At 38.6% G+C, this 21,328-nt stretch overlaps 1 protein-coding gene across 2 annotated transcripts in view; it reads right to left on the reverse strand.

The window, feature by feature from the left end:
- Positions 1 to 11,717: 11,717 nt before the first annotated feature.
- AP-1sigma (AP-1 complex subunit sigma-2) overlaps positions 11,718 to 21,328 on the reverse strand; it is a 43,277-nt gene continuing 33,666 nt past the window's right edge. For both annotated transcript variants that reach the window (XM_069836472.1, XM_069836474.1), the window contains exon 5: positions 11,718 to 12,417. In XM_069836472.1, the coding sequence (XP_069692573.1) occupies positions 12,373 to 12,417 (45 nt within the window). In that variant the 3' untranslated portion in view covers positions 11,718 to 12,372. The remainder of the gene's footprint in view (positions 12,418 to 21,328) is intronic.

Consider the following 21,328-nt stretch of genomic DNA (forward strand, 5'->3'; position numbering starts at 1 on the left):
GATTCAGCACATGCTAATTATTATTATTCCGTAGATTCATCACATGCTACTGAAATAGGAGTGATACCGACATTCTTTAGAACTTACTGAATTGAATCAGGGGCCAGAATATTTTCAATCAGTGCTTCAGTTTTAGTAAGTCTACACAGAATTTTGGGCGATAATTTAGAATTTTGAAATAAATACTGAGAAAGAATTGAATTGCGAAATCATGAGACAACTGCGATGATTTACTTCGTAGTACGTATGAGTTCCCTTTAAGACACTTTTTCTTGACTGGTTCCAGATTTCAATAATGTAGACTGTAGAGGTTCTTGATGCAGCGGTTTTTTATTACGTATATCATTTGACAGTATATCGTACGCGTTTTAACTTTTAACCTACAATAATGTCCGAAAGTCTTGTCACACCCCCCCCCCCTCCTTATTTGTATGTTGATGTGCATCCATTTTGATCACGTCATAGCAGATGTGTGACAATGATATTTTACGTTCCAGCTTGTTTAGTGATCCAGAACATCAGTATGGGGCCATCTTTGTCGCGGCACCATGTCCTGTGTGAAATTTTCCGCAGCAAAGGCGGTGTGTTATTTCCCTGAATGCCTCAATTTTAGTGGGGGGGGGGGGGGAAGCACAATTGAATGCGTTTCGTTCACTTTTGCATGCATGGCTTTGAAGCTTAAAGTTGAAATAAAAGTTGAATCATGTAGATGCACCTTTACTGGAAAGCTGTTTAGCAAGGGTGGAATGCAACTTAGGTTCAATCACAGGTATACCCATGCTGTAGCCTTCTTGAGATTATATACTTCTAAAACGGAATCAGTGCCACATACTGCTGACATTTCAGGAGATCCCGTGCAAGGAATAAGAGTTTTTTTTTCTCCACTCGTTATTATCAACCCCCAACACAATGACTGAGCCTCGTTTGTCCCAGCTGGCCAATGACACCACTCTTTCTACCTGCTCCCTAAGACACTGAGTTACTAGCTTACCATCTCTTCTTACCTCGCAAGGACCATACTCCCTTCATAGGGATCCTCACGTGTAATTTGGCCAGTAGAGTAACCAAGGGAAAATGAAACATCAAAACAAGGATAACGTTTCATTAATAAAATGTAAAATTAGCCTTCCCATTCATCACATTAAATATGATATTCACTTACTTCAAAGCAGTTCAGAAAACCGGCCTTTTTTTACATTCGATGGACATGGGACAGGGTAATTCCGAGTTCAATCCCAAACTGTCCGTTCGAAAATCGAACAGTATCAACCCTAACTCACTTCTGGTTTTTCTTGTTTACAGTAAAGCTTTTGATTCTGTATGGCACGATGGCCTCATTTACAAACTACTGAAACTTTGCTTCTTGTCCAATTAAAATCATAACAAATTTCCTAAACAACAGACAATTCAGCATTTGTCTTGATAAAACTTCCTCCACTTCTCGGAATATAACTAATGGCGTTCCTCAAGGATCACCACTTCCCCCCCCCCTTCTTTTCACATTATATATCAAGATTTTTCCATTTTACAGATTCTTCTTCAGCATTGTTTGCAGACGATGTTGCTATAATTTCTCAACATGAAGATGCTCTCATCCTTGATCGACAAATTCAAACTGCTCTTAATGTAATAGACAAATGGTCCCAACAGTCCTTTAAAGTGTCAAGTCAAAATGTTTACATTGCGAAAATATCCCGCAGCTTTCGTTAAACAATACTGTTCTCCCGGACCTCCCTCATAATGAACCAGTGAAATATCGGCTGTGCACTTGGATACTAAGGTGCTTTGGAAACACATTCAACAAACATTACAAAAAGCCGAACAGCGTTCCAGTCAAGTACGATCCCTCATTAACAGAAGATCAACTGTATATGCAGACATAAAAATTCTGCTGTTCAAGACATCAATCAGACTTATGGTCACATATGGATGCCCAATTTGGGAGGGGGGGGGGGTGGTGCAGCACATCATCATCTAAATAAATTACAAATTTTTATGATCAGCTGTTAATGCATCTTGGTACGTAAGAAGCATCAGTTACACACTGATCTTCAGGTTAAACCAATAAGAGAACACATTAAAAAAACTTACCCATGAACTTTTCTTCAGTTTACCCCCTGTGCCTCCTCCTGAAATCTTCAATCTTGGCTAGGACTTAACTTTTCTTTCTCGCATCCATAACAGAATGCCAGTTCCACATTCATCATCAAGTTTGCAAATTCCTAATGAAACAGTTAATTTTGAATGGCTCATTCTTTTATATTTTTTCTTCTAAATGTTAAATATTTTAGCAAAGTGTTCATATGTAATCATTATATAAAATCTTTCAATACAATGCCTACATAACCATTTATGTAGGATATGGGATTGAAGTCTTTCTCTGGACTTTATTCTCAGAATTCTGTTCATTTAAACATAAGCTGTAAGGTCTTTAGAGCCAGAAAGCATAATAAAGTGGGGGCTGGGGGGGGGGGGACTGAAATATATAAAACAAAATATTAAATGTATTATTTTGATGATTTATGAAAAATGCCCATTTATAAACATTCGGCATCAGACTAGTCAATGCTATGCAAAAATTTCCTGCAAAATTAGCATAAAAATCAACAGAAATACATTAGATTTAAAAAAATAAAATAAAAATTTGTGTGTAAAAGAATTATTCTGATGCATAAATCTTTGTCTGTGATAGTTATTTAAAAAAAAAATCTGCCACACCAATTTTACTCAGTTCGCACAGCTTGTGGTGACAAGCAATATTTGAACACACAGCTCAAAACTCAAGACAGCTGTCACTTGTACTTGTTGTACATGGTTAACGTGAAGGATTCCGTACATTGAATTAATCTATTAAAGTTGCCAGTGGCCGAAGGGTTAACTTCTGTTCTTCCCACCATGGTGATCCAAGTTTGATCACATTCCGCAGCAGAATGGAATTTGTGGTGGGCAATATGGATGCCTGCCGAGGGACTTTGTCACTCCACCACCTCTCTATAATAATCCTTCGCTCTGTCACAGTTCTCCAGGATTTCGAAGAATAACTTCAAGTAGACAAAATTTCTATTGAATAAATTCGTATCAGAAAATATTTTGACCTGAAATGGCCAATGTTCCCTAGCATGTCTCATTTTTGCCCTGCAGTACTGTATTTAACTTATTTAAATGATTAAACACATCTCCTAAAGCTCGTTACTTAACTTACTTACAAATGACTTTTCAGAAACCCGGAGGTTCATTGCAGCCCCCACATAAGCCCACCATCGGTTCCTCTCCTGAGCAAGATTAATCCAGTCTCTACCATCATATTCCACCTTCCTCAAATCTATTTTAATGTTATCCTCCCATCTACGTCTTGGCCTCTCCAAAGGTTTTCCAACTAACACTCTATATGCATTTCTGGATTCACCCATATGTGCTACATGCCCTATCCATCTCAAATGTCTGGATTTAATGTTCCTAATTATGTTAGGTAAAGAATACAATGCGTGCAGTTCTGCATTGTGTAACTTTCTCCATTCTCCTTTAACTTCATCCCTCTTAGCCCCAAATATTTTTCTTAACCTCTGTTCCTCTCTCAAAGTGAGAGTCCAAGTTTCACAGCCATACAGACCAGTAATATAACTGTTTTATAAATTTTACCCTTCAGATTTTTCGAGAGCACACTGAATGACAAAAGCTTCTCAACTGAATAATAACAGGCATTTCCCATATTTATTCTGTGTTTAATTTCCTCCTGAGTGTCACTTATATTTGTTACTGTTGCTCCAAGATATTTGAATTTTTCAACCTCTTCGAAGGATAGATCTCCAATTTTTGTTTTCATTTCGTATGATATGCTGCATTTAATGAATCTGAAGCCTATTTGCTTTAATCATCATCATCATCATCATCATCATCAGCAGCAGCAGCAGCCATACAGATTATAATCCCAGAAGGACTGATATGGTCCACAAAAGTTTTCAGCCCATCTCTTCATTGGATGTCCCTGCCTCTAGGTTGATAATGCAGGATTGCACGAGGGATTCTAGTCCTAGACATACGCCTCACATGCTGACGCCAGTTATCTTTATAGTGACATATGTCTACTTAGTATAGAGTTCATTTCAAGTTCCCTTAAAATGTCTTCACTTCTTTCATGGTCCCACTTAGTATAGCCAGCTGTTCGGCGCATGAATCTGATTTCACTAGCAGTGATTCTACTTGTGTTAGATTTCCAGTGATTCTACTTGTGTTAGATTTCCAGTGATTCTACTTGTGTTAGATTTCCAGTGATTCTACTTGTGTTACATTTCCTTAGAGTCCATGTTCCACTTCCACTAGTCGTGCTAAGGTTTTATACAGACAAGGGCGGGTATGTCACTGAACTAGATATGGTTTCATGATTCTGTTTATGATGCCCATTGATTTATTATACTGTAAAATTTTGTCATGAATATCTAAATCTGCTAAGAATATTGCTTTAATACTGTGCGAAACATGCTATAATGAAGTTTGCCTGTAACAAGTTGTAAGAGTTTTCATATAGTTACAACTCTTTAAATCTCCTTCTCACAAGGCATTTGTCAAAAATCATCCCATATGATTTTCTTTTGTATCGCGGTTATTTTTTGCGTTCCTACAGCATGTGCTTTTTACATCATGCACACTGCTTGCTGCTCGCTCCATTGCTTTGCTGAGAAGAATGGATGGTCCTGATGTCTTCTCATTCTCACAGAATTTAACAGCACTGTGTATTATTTCTTTTCCCTCAGAATGCATAACTCTGTGAGAGGAATATTCCATCACTGCATGTAATAAAACACAACAAATGCGCTTTCAACAAGATATGTATACACACATAGCCGAAATGTAGCCATCACAACACGCGCTGTTAAATATCATGGAAGACATCTGTCGCCCACTCCCTCATCAACTTGTTTAGTTCATATTCATGCTGTCGGCAATCCCACTTGCTAAAGGTATAGTAACTTTGCTACTGTCTGTCTCTAGCCCAAATTACTGTGTTTTCCCAACAACGAGATGAAGAAGAAAGAGAACACTTTTGTCTAAAAATGAAATAGATCACATAATTTCCATTTCACGAAGAAACATCTATTGCCGTCCTATAATTACTTCGAAGTGATAATCAAAACTGATACGTAAATTATAATTGACCACATGTCACACATATTCAACAAGTGACTTGTGGATTGAGCAGAGTAAGTGAGAACAGTAATTTTGCTAATAAACATCACAGCACCAAATGGGCATATATCAGCTGGTCTGACAACAGAAATATATATAATTTACGTTTTTAGATATTTTTGTACACACTAAAACCGATTTGCCATAGGCCTTCTATGTTATGCAACCCGCCAGAAGTTACTTCCTGAACTTATACTAATATAAGGAAAAAAAAAGTGCTTCCATAGCAACATGTTCATAAGATTTGCAGCAGAGATTTGTTCTATCCTTCCATGACACCAATTAGACATCTGTGCAGCATGTAGCAGATCCAGTGAGGTGTTTGACATCTGTCCAATATGTAGCAGATCCAGTGAGGTGTTTGACATCTGTGCAGCATGTTGCAGATCCAGTGAGGTGTTTGACATTGTCCAATATGTAGCAGATCCAGTGAGGTGTTTGGCATTGTCCAATAAGTAGCAGATCCAGTGAGGTGTTTGGCATCTGTCCAACATGTAGCAGATCCAGTGAGGTGTTTGACATCTGTCCAACATGTAGCAGATCCAGTGAGGTGTTTGACATCTGTCCAACATGTAGCAGATCCAGTGAGGTGTTTGACATCTGTCCAACATGTAGTAGATCCAGTGAAGTGTTTGACATCTGTCCAACATGTAGCAGATCCAGTGAGGTGTTAGACATCTGTCCAACATGTTGCAGATCCAGTGAGATGTTTGACATCTGTCCAACATGTAGCAGATCCAGTGAGGTGTTTGACATCTGTCCAACATGTTGCAGATCCAGTGAGATGTTTGGCATCTGTCCAACATGTAGCAGATCCAGTGAGGTGTTTGACATTGTCCAATATGTAGCAGATCCAGTGAGGTGTTTGACATTGTCCAATATGTAGCAGATCCAGTGAGGTGTTTGGCATCTGTCCAACATGTAGCAGATCCAGTGAGGTGTTTGACATCTGTCCAACATGTAGCAGATCCAGTGAGGTGTTTGACATCTGTCCAACATGTAGCAGATCCAGTGAGGTGTTTGACATCTGTCCAACATGTAGTAGATCCAGTGAAGTGTTTGACATCTGTCCAACATGTAGCAGATCCAGTGAGGTGTTAGACATCTGTCCAACATGTTGCAGATCCAGTGAGATGTTTGGCATCTGTCCAACATGTAGCAGATCCAGTGAGGTGTTTGACATCTGTCCAACATGTTGCAGATCCAGTGAGATGTTTGACATCTGTCCAACATGTAGCAGATCCAGTGAGGTGTTAGACATCTGTCCAACATGTTGCAGATCCAGTGAGATGTTTGGCATCTGTCCAACATGTAGCAGATCCAGTGAGGTGTTTGACATTGTCCAATATGTAGCAGATCCAGTGAGGTGTTTGACATTGTCCAATATGTAGCAGATCCAGTGAGGTGTTTGGCATCTGTCCAACATGTAGCAGATCCAGTGAGGTGTTTGACATCTTTCCAACATGTAGCAGATCCAGTGAGGTGTTTGACATCTGTCCAACATGTAGCAGATCCAGTGAGGTGTTTGACATCTGTCCAATATGTAGTAGATCCAGTGAAGTGTTTGACATCTGTCCAACATGTAGCAGATCCAGTGAGGTGTTAGACATCTGTCCAACATGTTGCAGATCCAGTGAGATGTTTGGCATCTGTCCAACATGTAGCAGATCCAGTGAGGTGTTTGACATCTGTCCAACATGTTGCAGATCCAGTGAGATGTTTGGCATCTGTCCAATATGTAGCAGATCCAGTGAGGTGTTTGACATCTGTCCAACATGTTGCAGATCCAGTGAGGTGTTAGACATCTGTCCAACATGTTGCAGATCCAGTGAGATGTTTGGCATCTGTCCAACATGTAGCAGATCCAGTGAGGTGTTAGACATCTGTCCAACATGTTGCAGATCCAGTGAGATGTTTGGCATCTGTCCAACATGTAGCAGATCCAGTGAGGTGTTTGACATCTGTCCAACATGTTGCAGATCCAGTGAGATGTTTGGCATCTGTCCAATATGTAGCAGATCCAGTGAGGTGTTTGACATCTGTCCAACATGTAGCAGATCCAGTGAGATGTTTGGCATCTGTCCAATATGTAGCAGATCCAGTGAGGTGTTTGACAACTGTCCAATATGTTGCAGATCCAGTGAGGTGTTTGACATTGTCCACTATGTAGCAGATCCAGTGAGGTGTTTGACATTGTCCAATATGTAGCAGATCCAGTGAGGTGTTTGGCATCTGTCCAACATGTAGCAAATCCAGTGAGGTGTTTGACATCTGTCTAACATGTAGCAGATCCAGTGAGGTGTTTGACATCTGTCCAACATGTAGCAGATCCAGTGAGGTGTTTGACATCTGTCCAACATGTAGTAGATCCAGTGAAGTGTTTGACATCTGTCCAACATGTAGCAGATCCAGTGAGGTGTTTGGCATCTGTCCAACATGACTACATGCCTAATGTTTAACTAGGCAGATTGCAAAAATGTGTTGAATGTAATGATGGTGGTTTTAATACAACACTTTAAATCCAGTTAAACACAAATGTCTGGAGTTTGGCAGCTATACACACTAATCTAGTCACTTACACATAAGTCCTATATTGCAGTGGCTCCAATACAAACTGTTTTCCCAGACAATTATTTTTTAAAATTAAGTTATCAGGTTCCATGACTATCTATCAATGTGGACCAATGGACAATATGTAGACTATACTGTAAGAGTACCCAGATTCGAATCTCTGAATTCACAATTCATTTTTCTTTCACTTCGCTATTTTTTTCCTGATGCTCCTTTACTGACTCTCAGATGATGGCGCATGTGAGAAATATATTAAAATACATGTCACATTGAATAAAAGAGTAACAAGTAAGAAAAGAATAAAATAAAACAAGCAGAAATCATAAGCTCTTTTGCACACTAGTTTACAAAATGTTTTCTTTTCAATTGTTGCCATGAAATGTGGATATGGCTTCCAAACATGTTTTTTTTATACTGACTGTGATTTCCAATTAAAGTTTTCCCGCAACACAAGAAAGACCTTCGTACTCGTACACTTTAATTACGACAATCACAGGTTCCTCCATAAGAAACGCAAAAGGACACAAGATTACCGTATTTACACTTTTTTGATTATGCATTTAGAGACACTGGTTGTTTTAATCAATTCCCAAACATATGGCAGGAGGCAGGAACATGATCAGAACAAGTATGACAGCTCTACGACACAGAAAAACAATTTTAAGTCTGAGTTCGCAAGACTTCTTCCTGGTGTGGAGTACTGTCTTCAGCTCACGATGGTTTAGTCACTTTTATGAGGTTTGGGAAGGAACTTTCTATAGCTAGTGGTGCAGGGCTTTTGTTGTTACAGACTGATTCAGTAGGACTGTCAACTGTTATATTTTTGCTGAAAACATCAAACAGAATTACGACGCAGTTTGTAGCAGGTGCGAACTTGCAAACAAAAATAATGCGTTTTTAACAATGATTTTAAAATGCTCAGTGCATGGAAACTATTAAATGTGAAAGGCGAGAAATTATAGCCAATATAGCATAATTGAAGTAGGTGGTGAATAAGCAAATTTCTTACAACGCAACAAAGAGGACTGTGAATTATGCAAGCATGTCTTCTGCGTAAAAAACTGAATAAGACAGAGCAGCATCTTTAATGGACACTAGGAAGACAACACAGACAATCCAACAGAAATGTTTCGGATACTATCCAATATTTTAATAGCAAATGATTAGGGACTGTAAAACATATTTTTTCATAGTTCATAAAAAAAGTGTCAATTTGCAGAAAAGTACTTCCCGAACACTAAACAAGTATTTTTCGTGAGGCAATTATGTATAGCTATGAAATGAGAAACTCTAATGAGGCTACAAGTTGTTCACACTCTTATGATCTCAGGAGAAAAATTACTGACATTCCTAAATGCAGACAAAGACAATGAAGAATAATTACTCGATCAGTGCTCTTAGAATGTGCAATAAGCTGCCTAGTGAAAAGAATGCCTTGAAACGACTTGTCTGTGATTGGCTGACCCAGAAGGCATAATTTTATACATACAGTAGGCAATATTGTTTTCAACTGTTATTGTTTTCCTGTTACTGCTGACTTTGTCGAGAGTCTTTTGGACTATGAATCATAATAAATATATATCAAATTACGAATTTTATACTGTACTAATTTGGATTCAAATGAAAGAAATATGAAACTATGAACTTTGAATCACAAAATCAGATATCGTTAATTGTCGAGTTAAATATCTTAAGAACCACCCAGAAACTGCATGATGAAGGGATGGTACAATTACAAGTGGGGAGGGGGAGACACACCTACTGTACAATGAAATACAGTGTTACTATAAATGATCTTTCCGATTACAAACTTGAATGACTATCGTTAGGAGACACTTAGAAACATGATGTTGGTATCAATAGAAAAAGAAACTCAAATTTTTTTGTTATGTTGGTGAACCTGTCAGATATTTATTAATTTCGTTGCTAGGACACGATATAACAGAAAAATGGCTCCAAACAAAGACAGGAGGGCATTTTGTGTGCTAGATTTTCACATATCCCAGTCTGTTGTCACTGTACAACGCAATTTTAGAAGAAAATTTGGCGTTGATCCACCCAGTGGGCCCAGTATCCGTAAGTGGTACGCTGACTTCAAAACGAGGGGATGCATCTGTAAGCGGAAGTCAACCGCTCGTCCAGCAGTAAGTGAGGCAAATGTGGAGCATGTGAGAGAGAGTTTCACACGAAGTCCACAGAAATCCACCGTAAAAGCCAGTAGAGAATTAAACATCCCCAACAAACTGTGTGGAAGATTATACGGAAACGTTTGAAGTTCCATCCATACTGTGTGCAATTGTTGCAGGCTCTGAAACCAGACGACAAAGCCAAGCGACAGCCTTTCTGTGAGGAGATGCAACTCAGAATGGAAACTGAAGGTTTCATCGAATCATTGGTGTTTAGTGACGAAGCCACTTTCCATCTGTCAGGAAAAGTGCACAAACACAATGTCAGGATATGGGCTTTGGAAAATCCTAACTGTTATGTGGAACATGTACGCAACTCCCCCAAAGTGAACGTATTTTGTGCTATAAGCCGTGAAAAGGTGTATGGCCCTCTTTTTTTTGTCGAGGCGACAGTCACAGGTAATTCGTACCTAGACATGTTACAGTTATGGCTTCTTCCACTACTGGAACAGGACATCGAAGGTCTCATTTTTCAGCAGGATGGGGCATCACCCCATTACCACTTAGATATCAGAAACGAACTGAATACACGACTCCAAGGAGATGGCTTGGACGTGCTGGCTGTGAAGATTTAGAATGTTTACATTGGCTTCCACGTTCTCCCGACCTCACTCCTTGTGATTTTTTTTCTGTGGGGTTTTATAAAACAACAAGTGTATCAGACACCATTACCACTACCATTGAGGATCTTCGTGTCCGCATCACAGAGGCCATTGCACTGGTGGATGGTCCAATGCTACAACGTGTATGGCAGGAAATTGACTACAGACTTGATGTGTGTCGTGGGACACCAGGAGCTCACATTGAGCACATGTAACTTACTTACGGTTGTGAACCAAATGTTTCTCTTTGTTTCATGTTTTCCAGTGAAAAAATTGTTGGAGTTTCTGTTTCTGTTGATACCAATTTCATGTTTTCTAATTTTTGCTGATTTAAGTGTAGCACATGTGATTCAATCGAATGGATAACAAAAATAGTTGAGTTTCTCTTTCTATTGAGACCAATATCATGTTTCTAAGTGTCTCCTAACGATGGTTATTCAAGTTTGTAATCGGAAAGATCATTTATAGTAACACTGTACATTTAATATGGATACATTCAATCATTATTGTGATGTGTTTCATTGGACAAGTCAGTCCACATTATACTTCCCGCCTGGGATCTGCAAGCGTGAGTGATGTCACATGGTGGGTAGAAACAATATATGGTCGCGCATGCGCAGTCTCTGTTTTACAGACGAAGCTAACAGCCACTATGCTTTCAGATTCCAGGCAACTAGTGTACTTCATTCTTATTCTCCTCTACACCCAACTATATTCAGTCGCAAGACCACTCACCCTTATTCCCTAATTCCTTCCAGACACTTTCTTGTGAGCACCAGGCAGGGTTCTCTATAATATGTAGCAGTTTTCATTATCATTATTTTATAAGTATAGCTTTTAACAAGAGCATGAAATTGCGTTATTCAGACAATGAACTGGTTAGTGATGAATTGCCGTACTCGAAAGTCACCTACCTTCATTCCTGTGCTTGGTTCTAAGACTTGGCAGGGAAAGACACAGCCACACTGCTGTAGAATGTTTAGCAGCTCGTCCATAATGGAAGCAATTGTCGTAGTCCAATGAAGATTTGGGCATTCAACACTTCAAATGCCAGCATTTTCCTTATTGGGAAAGTCTCTCAAGCCGCCCAATCTGCTTACACTTTGGAACGATAACGGTGTTTCAAACAAGGGATGAGGACAAAAGATAAGGTAAAGCCCTAATACAATATATATCACTTTGAGATTTTATAACATTTCAAATGGCAACACTAACATGGAGTAACACTTCAACAAAACTTGCAGCTGCCTCGCAAATTAATGCAAACGTCCTACTTCGTAACTCTTTAAAAATATCGTTATCAACCATTCCCATACAGACAATGCTTGCTTCTCATATGTACACACAGCAACAGCTGCTAATTCTTCCAGGAATGTAGTTGAAATGCACAGCCAAACAAGAAACTGGGAGCATAGAGTAGAATACAACACAATACAATAATACAATAGACTGCTCATGATGTCATGATTTGAAACCAACATCTAATCGACAGATACACACAATGTGCTATTTACCATTCTATTAATGTGTACCTAACTACAGAATAGAATTTTGCTATTTCTCACACAATAGCTCTGTTTGAGAGTTTCAATGCAATATTAAACAAGAGATTCTGAACACTACGTGGCACTTTAGGATCAGACCAAACAAATGCAAGTCAGCTTCCCATCGCTCGACTCAAGATGTTGGTTCCAGTTGACAATGCAGTCAATGGTGGGGAGTATTTAAGTACAGAAACCTGAGTTACACAAGTCACTCAAACAAAAGAAGCAGAGTTGTCTTCCAGTGCATCACCGAACATTCATTCAAAGCCTTGCTGCACGTCCAGTTTAACCGAGCCCATGGTCTTCGAAAAAACCTTGAGGCGTTTCCTCCTATAAGAAGAGAAGAGACTTATAGACTTACATCCTGGGACTCACATAAGATACAGTGCAAACCCAGAACATCAGAAGATCTATACTACAACTATAGCACTTGAAACTTAATTAGAACACAAAGTATTCATCATCTGCTTTCCATTATGAATACATCTGCATAACTATGTTCACTTTTTCGGACAATTTTTGTTTTGTTTAATTCAGTAACTATCTGAAATTGCAATGTTCATTCACAGTTTGTAGGATAATGGAATAAAAATGACACGCGAAAGTCAAGTCCGCATAAATGCTCTGGGAGGGGAGTGGCTAGCAAACTCATGGAATCCCAACAATATACAATCTGCAGAATTTTCTACATTATCTACGTCCCCTGAGTGTCACGCAGTAGAACTGTGAACCTGTGATTTCCACCGCCACTACAGGAGTCTCATCTTCAAACTTTGTTTCATAAATGCAGTCTTCAACTTCATCAAAGAGTGCCAGACAAAAGCATCAGGCAAAACTAGACTTGTTAGTATTCATGATTGTTAACTGCGTAAAAATCAACTCGCAGAGAAATTTGAATGTTGTCATGTGTTCAGTCAGAGTTACATTTCACAACCATGGTAACCATAGCAAACAGTCAATAGTAACATTTTCATTTGCAATGTGAAATAAAGTGCCGAATATGAAGAAGTGGCTCAAAATATCAGGTTCTCAGTTTAACAATACGTGCAAGAATGGCAGCATAAGACGAAGATTGTGTAGAAAAATTACATTTCCTTTCCAAAGGATATACCAACATATTATACAATAGCGAAACTGTTGAATAAAAGCTAAACAAAAATATGTTGAATACATTATGTAGTAATACTCAAAACTTCCACAGGATGATAGTAATCATATTTCTAATTCTGTAGTAGTGAACATGAGTTACTTCAACACTAGCTGAGCTATTTCCATTCCATTATCAACCAAACAAAACACACTTTTCTCAAATTCTAGAAATCTTTAATACAGTTTGTGTAGGGTGAAACCACAGACGCACACAGACACAGTCGAAAGAAGCACTGACAAATGGATAGTGCACCTGTGCCGTGCAATGGGATTGCACTGTATACCAGACTAAGTATTCACCCACATGCTAAATATTGCACACCACTCCGTATGTACACACACTACTGGCTTGCAAATGCAAGAAGCAATGGTACATCACCACCACCACCACCACCACCACCACCACCACCACCACCACCACCACCTCTCATGTTGGTCATGCAAATCTCTATTCAAAAACTTCTTTAAACTACAAACGCCATTCAGCATTGATCAATTTACTACACAGTGACAATGATGCATTTCTGTCATCACATTGGCGGAGAAATCATACATAATATAGAACTAGTGGGGACCACCAGCATAGGTCAGGCCTGCTGATCTGGAATTGCGCTAGGGTGTGGGTTCGATTCCCAATTGGGCTGATTATCTGGTTGGGTTTTTTCCGAGGTTTTTCCCAACTGTAAGGAGAAATTCAGGTAATCTATGATAAATCCTCTGCCTCAACTCGCCAAATACCATCTTGCTATCATCAATTCTATCGATGTTAAGTAACCTACTAGTTAATACACGGTCGTTAAATAACCAAGTACAAAATACTTGGTAGGGGGAACTAAACTCGTCATTTAAGTCCAAATATGATAAAGACATACTCCTTTTTTGCTCGACATGTGATGTAGGCCTACATTTTTTCTTGTAGTTGTATTACATTTCTGGTGGTGTGGAAGAGAAGGCCTGATGGCCTTAACTCCACCAGAGTAAATAAATAAATAAATAAGTAAAGAGTAAGTAAATAAACAAAGAAACAATATCCATCCCACTTCTTCTTTTACTTAAATATTCCTGAGAAGCACCACAGCAGGTCGATGTTTCATGTTAGTACTGTTCCAATATAATAGGGCTGAGTCTTCAATAAAAAAGTGTTGCCACAGAACATTACATAGAAAATCTCCAGATTATTCAGTTCCTGTGAAAACAAAAACATACCAATTTGTGGTAAAATTTTGTGCAAATGAGTTTTTGTCAGATAAAAAAAATCGAAAAGAGAATGACATAATATATTAGCTGAGAGAAATTGAACGAAACTGTTTCTACATTTCATTCTATCCTTAAAAGTCACCGCACTTTTGTCAAGAAATGGATTCGGAACACCTCAAAATCTGTGCTTCAGTGGCTGGCCATGATAATATCTTTGAAAAATATTGGAGTGCAAGAGGTCAAATGACTTTATTGTCAAACGCCTGGCATTAGAAAACAACAACAACTTTTGGGCATGAACATGTGAATGCATTGACAAGTTCAGTAAATAAAAAATGTTGTTGTTGTTTTCCAATGCCAGGCATTTGACAATAAAGTCATTTGACCTCTTGCACTCCAATATTTTTCAAAGAAGTGCATAAAATATGAATTTCATCATATAACACATTTGGAACAGTACAAAAGGTAACCACGGAAGTGACCTGCTAGCAGAGTCAGTACATCACCATTCTGGTTTCAAGTCTCATTCCTTGGTGGAGATCTGCCCCTCCATAGTAAAATGCCTACCTAATTCATACTGCAATATCCTTCTTTAAACAAAAAATGTCTATTATTCAGAAAATCGTCCCTTCCAAGTACTGTATTTTGTTTGAGACGGGGGCATTGATTTCCAAGAATTACAATTCCTCGAATACTTTTAACACCATTATTCTGGGCTCGCGAATTGAATATATAAATAATGCTGGGGATGACTAAAAGGAACTACAAGCTGTTAATAATCTAACTTGAACCTCAAGGTCAATAATGTAGACCATGACATACTATCTAATTTTGCAGTTAAAATTGTTATTCGTTTCATTTCGTGAACTGTAACCAATTATTTATTTCCACTGCACATTACTTTACATATGAGCACGCATGCACTTCCCTGTCTGAGTTCAATTCTGCCTTCTGACGTAGCTAGGATTTAGTCTGTCTGGGCACTGCACGCAGGCGATCTACCCTTCACCCCTACGGATATTTCAAAAACATAACAAAACAGTTGGCAGCAGATGGACCTTGGAAAACATTAACCAAAACAAGAAGAAGTACAAAAATAAACCTAGACAGAAAATAAATACAACCTTCGACTAACAACACCATGACTTCGTAAAATAAGCATTTACAAAGAATACATGCGCATCACTACTACACTGCAAGCAGCTGAATGGAGATCAGCAGGTTAGCAAAAACATCATCTCATTGTAGGAAGCAAATGAACTGAACCTCCGAAGCTGCCATTAGAAGAAGAAGAAGAAGAAGAAGAAGAAGAAGAAGAAGAAGGAGGAGGAGGAGGAGGATGAGGAGGTATTTTGATGTCAGAACTTTAATTTCTGTAATGATAAGTTCGTTTTGTATATGCTTATCTTCGGTATCTCTTAGAGCCTTTTAGTTCATCCAGACTTTAAAAACAGCTTATACAAACCAGTTTAACGAGAATTTGTAGTCTTCACTTGAAAACACTGTAGTATTGCATATACGTAACATTTCGAGAATGAGATACATCCCTGGATTCCTTGACACTGGCTTCAAATCTCACCAAGTTTCAGATTCCAAAACAAGCTTAAATCACTTTAAAACTGAACACCTGCACTGCTGCAAAACTTGTTACATGCAAGTTTCTTACGAGCTCAAAACATGCTAAATTCATAGGCCAGTAATTATATTTGCAAAATCTATTATTTTAAACTCCATAAGAATAGTATTAAGTTCCTGTCTGTTGAAAAAAATCATCATACATATAAAAAGGGTGTCCCAACAAGAATGCCGGATTTAATGTGAATAAAAGTAACAAAACAGACAGAATAAATAAGTGCCGCCAAGCCAACAAGACAATGGCGCAATGTCCCAACAATGTTTTGTTATTGCTGGGTTGGTGGCACTGCTATCTGCTTTGTTATCTGTTTTTGTTGCATTGATTCACATTATTAAATCCATTTATATGAAGAGATCTGTTAGGTTGGCTGTACTGCTTAGCTATGAAATTTTGCCTGAAATTGTGACATTATTGTAAGTGCACACTGTTATCATTACGTTGGCAATGGCATTTCCAATTCAGAAAGTTGTAACCACTTCAAACAAAAGCAACAATTCTATCTTATTTCCAGAAGAAACTTTTTACTATTTATAAACCAACAAATTCACAAGTTTGTATACAAAGGGAAAACATTTTTAAGAATATTTACATCCCTAATATAGTCCACTGCTTGGAGCAGTGGTTAGAGTGCAAAACTATCGAGTCCAGGATAAAATTCTGGTTGCAATAAGTTGCATAGTTGAGGCTTTTTCCAAAGTTTTCCCTCAACCCATTAAGAGTAAATGCTGGGTATCACCTTAATCTTCATCCATCCTGCCTACTTTCATACTCATGACATCCTACCATACAGAAACCGACCTAATTGGTGCCCCAGATTCATCACCATAATCGCCAAAAGCAGGCAATGGCACAAATAGCTATACATCAATATCCGAGTGTTAATTAAAACAATCGCTAATAACTCAATTAGGCGTCGTTCGACCCATGCCGAGATCAATGATGTAAACGACTAATCCTTCATGGAGCACTGCAATAGCTGTGAGCCCTCAAACACTAAACAACTGAAATTCTAAGCTGGTGTGTTAGGAAGAAGAGGACACATTCCTACAGTTAAAGCAGGCAGTGGTGATCCTTTTGTGTAACAGACACAATATAAACACAGAATTGTCTGCAAAGCAGTGCACTGTCGTGATGTAACTCCACTTTCCTCTTGGCCATATCCGGCTTCTTCTCCCTTTCAGTTGCTGCTGGAGATTTGAATAATGTTCTCCCCTTTGCTAGATAGTCAATCATGATTATCTCCTTCGAACCCCTCAACACGGACGACTGAACAGCTTTTGCTTTCTTTGGAGGCAGAGAGTCACTGTGCTTCCATTGTTTCCACTGCTGTTTTGTCTCTGGTATGTAGTAGTGGATCAGGTTTCATCAGTGGTCATAAACAGTCTAAAAAAATCGGGCGTGTTTTTCTCGAATCAAGCCAGACAATCCCTCAAAATTTGACATGGGACATGCTTTTTTCTGATGTTAACAAATGCGCAACCCACCTTGCGGAGACCTTGGACATGCCCAAGACATTGACTAAGATGTGGCACAACCTTTCAGTTGAGACATGTATAACTTCGCTAATTTCCCGCACTTTCAGTCGACGGTCATTCAACACCGGTGGATTTTTATACTATTTCTTCACTTGTTTCTGGTACTAGAAGCCCACTGTGAGGGTCGTCTTCCAAACTCTCTTGACCATGTTTAAATAGTGCCGCCCATTTCTTCCACAGTTGATTCCCCCAGTGTAGCGTCCATGTCTGGACTCGTTCCCTTTTTGCAGAATATGTAATGACAGCACGAAGCTCGATATGTTACATTTTTGCCAATCTGTTCGGCACACTAACTTCAAAATTAAAATACACAAAATGTAGTAAACAGAAAATTATGATTTTTCGTGTTTGAACTAATGTAAAATGGCCACTAACAATGGCGGCATTGTTGACACTTTTCAATGTCATCTATGTGTCAGGCCAAGAACTTTTCAAACGCACCTCGTAATATAATACGTTATGAAATCAGATGCCAATACATTCTTTAATTGTATGAGAAATTAGGAGAATTGAAACTGCAAAAAATAATACTGTATTTCTATTGTAACTTATGAAAAAGGAGCGAAGTAGTTGTAACTGCAGTCAACTGAAATCCCATCACCCAAGCATACCATTACATCCACTGTTTTACACCGATGCTCCCCATCCTTCAATTGACTGCAGTGGCTGAGAGTCAAACCCGCGATCTTCAGCATTGTTGGCCAGACATAACACTGCGTGCCTCTAACCACATAACTACAAATCCCAACAAGCTGTGACACGTTAACAGTGTGTCTAAACAGTTTAAGTGTTGGGGTCGCCCTAGGTGGCGCAGTCAGTAGAATGCTGGCCTTCTGTGCCCGAGGTTGCAGGTTCGATCCCAGTCCAGGTCGATAGCATTAAGTGTGCTTAAATGCGACAGGCTCATGTCAGTAGATTTACTGACCTGTAAAAGAACTCCTGCGGGATAAAATTCTCGCACACCGACGACACTGATATAACCTCGGCAGTTGCGAGCATCACTTAAATTTAAAGTAGTCTTGAGAGCAGAATGGGCGCTACTCACCATCAGCGAGAGGGTGAAGAATCACCTTCTATTGCATTTTGATACACACACACAGAGATATGTGTTTATCATGTGCATAACAGATTTTATTTAAATGGACCATTCATTTATGTACTCAGCAATAAGTCTGTACTAAAATTATCACGTATATGAAGAGCTTTAAAACGCCATATTCACTATACATATTAGCTGTTATCTGTAGAATATCTGTCGAAAATTTAAACAGAAGAAAGTAGTAATTAGTATGTATTTATGATTTCCTACGTTTTCTTATCTTAATGTTTTTTTCTTTTTCTTTCCAAGTGTCACAAAATTGTTTTGTTTACTTATTATTCTTTATGAATTGATTAGTAGACCGATCTATCGAACCCTTATTTAGGGCGGCTTTTGTTTAAACAAATTATAGATGCACTTGCTAAACAAATGGAGATTCATTGAACATAGCCTGGAAACCAAACAACCGTTATAGCGCCACCAAAACAACTTACCATCAATAATAGTAATAATAATAATAATAATAATAATAATAATAATAATAATAATAGTACTAACGACCCTATATAGAAAAAATGCTGCACATCAGGAAAGTTAAGCATTAAATACAGAGGGTTGGGGCAGATAAAAGTAAACGAATTTAGCATGCACCCTCTGTTACCACACAATCTGAAATAAGTGTTTCTAAAAGCACCATCAGTAAGGTGATTAACTGATGTAAAAGTCAGGCCCCTGAACATAGAGGGTGGCCAGAAAAAATTAAAAGAAGAAGAGGTCAACCCTCTCTCACCCCCCAGGATAATCAAGGAAGTGAGGTCTGAAGTTGAGGGAAAATCCTCCAACCCAAAGAAGCATTCTAGAAGGAAGGTCTGAACTGTCGGATACATCATTTAACTTTACAGAGGCGACATAAAGCACGTGATCACCACTCATCTAGGAAACACATTCACAATACAAGAAAGCTCTATGAACAGCACCTCGCAGGCAACAGATGGCAATGGGTGGTGACATTAGATGAAGCATGGATATATCTTGATGATATCAACAAGCCATATTTTATCAGGAATGTGGGGGGGGGGGGGGAAGGCTGTTCTAATTTAATAAGACAATGCAAGGAAAAGTTTTCTAAAGGGTTCATGGTGGTGCTGGTTATTTATTGCTCCAGGGGTTAGCTAAAAATTAAGAAAGTGGCCAGCAGAGCTAATGTCAATGCAGTTTACTTCCAAGAGGAGCTGTTGAGACCAGTGTACATCCAAGCTATCCCAAGGGTTATGGCAGAGATCCTAGTAAAGTACACATTTATATGGACAAGGCATCCAGTCATACTGCAATATCACTGCTGCTGTTCTATCGACAAATGGAAGCTGAAACTGGAATAAAGATGACTCCTTCCTGTGACTTTGGTCTACTGAAGGGAGGCCTTTCTAGTAGGAGGTCTAGAGAAGTGGCAAGATAGTCCCTCGCTCATCTCAGGAGGAGCCGCTTCAGGAAACTGCGCTGCCTGGCGATAGTACACAACAGATGGTGGCGACATGAGATTTTCAGGTTAGATGTGTTTACTTTTATCTGCCTCACGAATATATTCCACGAGAAACTGTGAACAACATTCAGAGTGGATGTACAAAATTAATCAATGTGGACAACACCTCGAGGAACATCAGTGTAACTCATTACAGCATTAACATCTCACTATATCAGCTTCCATTGAAAAATACGAGCACAAACAAACTGAACAGACAATTCATCACATTCTAAACAAATGACTACACATGGTGATGACAAGCAAAAAAAGAAAGTTTCACTAAATGCAGAATTAGCAGAAGCTTTGGAAATGTGACCCATCAATAGCAGCAGACCTATTCATCTGTAACTGAAATGCATTCGTCTGATGCATATCACACTTAATCGGTTATATGAAATGAGGAAGAAGAGAAAAGTGTGGTGGTGGTGGTGTTGAAGTGAGGAATGTACATCAGCCCATGCACAAGAAAGACTGTTTTACATTTCAATAAATACTAGCTAAATTGCAGAGATACTGAAAGAACAAAGGATTCTGAGTAACTGATTTCTTGTATCTGTACTAGCTACAAAGCAAACTAAAATGCTAAGCAACTTCAAGCACTCTATAAAAATACGTAATACAAAACGACTTCAAAGTGCAACAGCCTAACACTTCCCTGTAAACAATCCAATTTAATTTATTATCCAATTCTGGGGAAAGATCCTGGTTTGAACATAACAAGGTTTTGTAAAATATAGCTTTCACAGTTACTTATGAAAAAAGTAAATGGGAAGAACATTTTGAGTACTGTATCTCAATGTTTGTTTATGATTTCACAATATGCCATTATTACGCAAGTATAATGCTCAAACTTCGAAGTACCCATCACGTCATCTAACAGTTCACTAAGTGCAGATTATTTGGAATGTATTTATAAAACAATGAGGTTATGCACAACTAGGGGAATGTGCTACTCTTTGAAACTCTGCTTGTAGCATGTTATAAATGTAACTGGCAACAGAGTAAAACTTTAATAAAATATTCTGTAAAACAAAACTTGCTCTCTGGCTCAACCCCGATTATTAACCTCATCATTTGTCACCCCACACACATGTAATCAGCTCGCTCATGGCATCCTTTGTAGCAGTTGGTCGTCTTCCCTCCTTACTTTAACAATGACAAAT

Source organism: Periplaneta americana, chromosome 9 (genome assembly GCF_040183065.1).
Source record: "Periplaneta americana isolate PAMFEO1 chromosome 9, P.americana_PAMFEO1_priV1, whole genome shotgun sequence".
NCBI lineage: Eukaryota > Metazoa > Arthropoda > Insecta > Blattodea > Blattidae > Periplaneta > Periplaneta americana.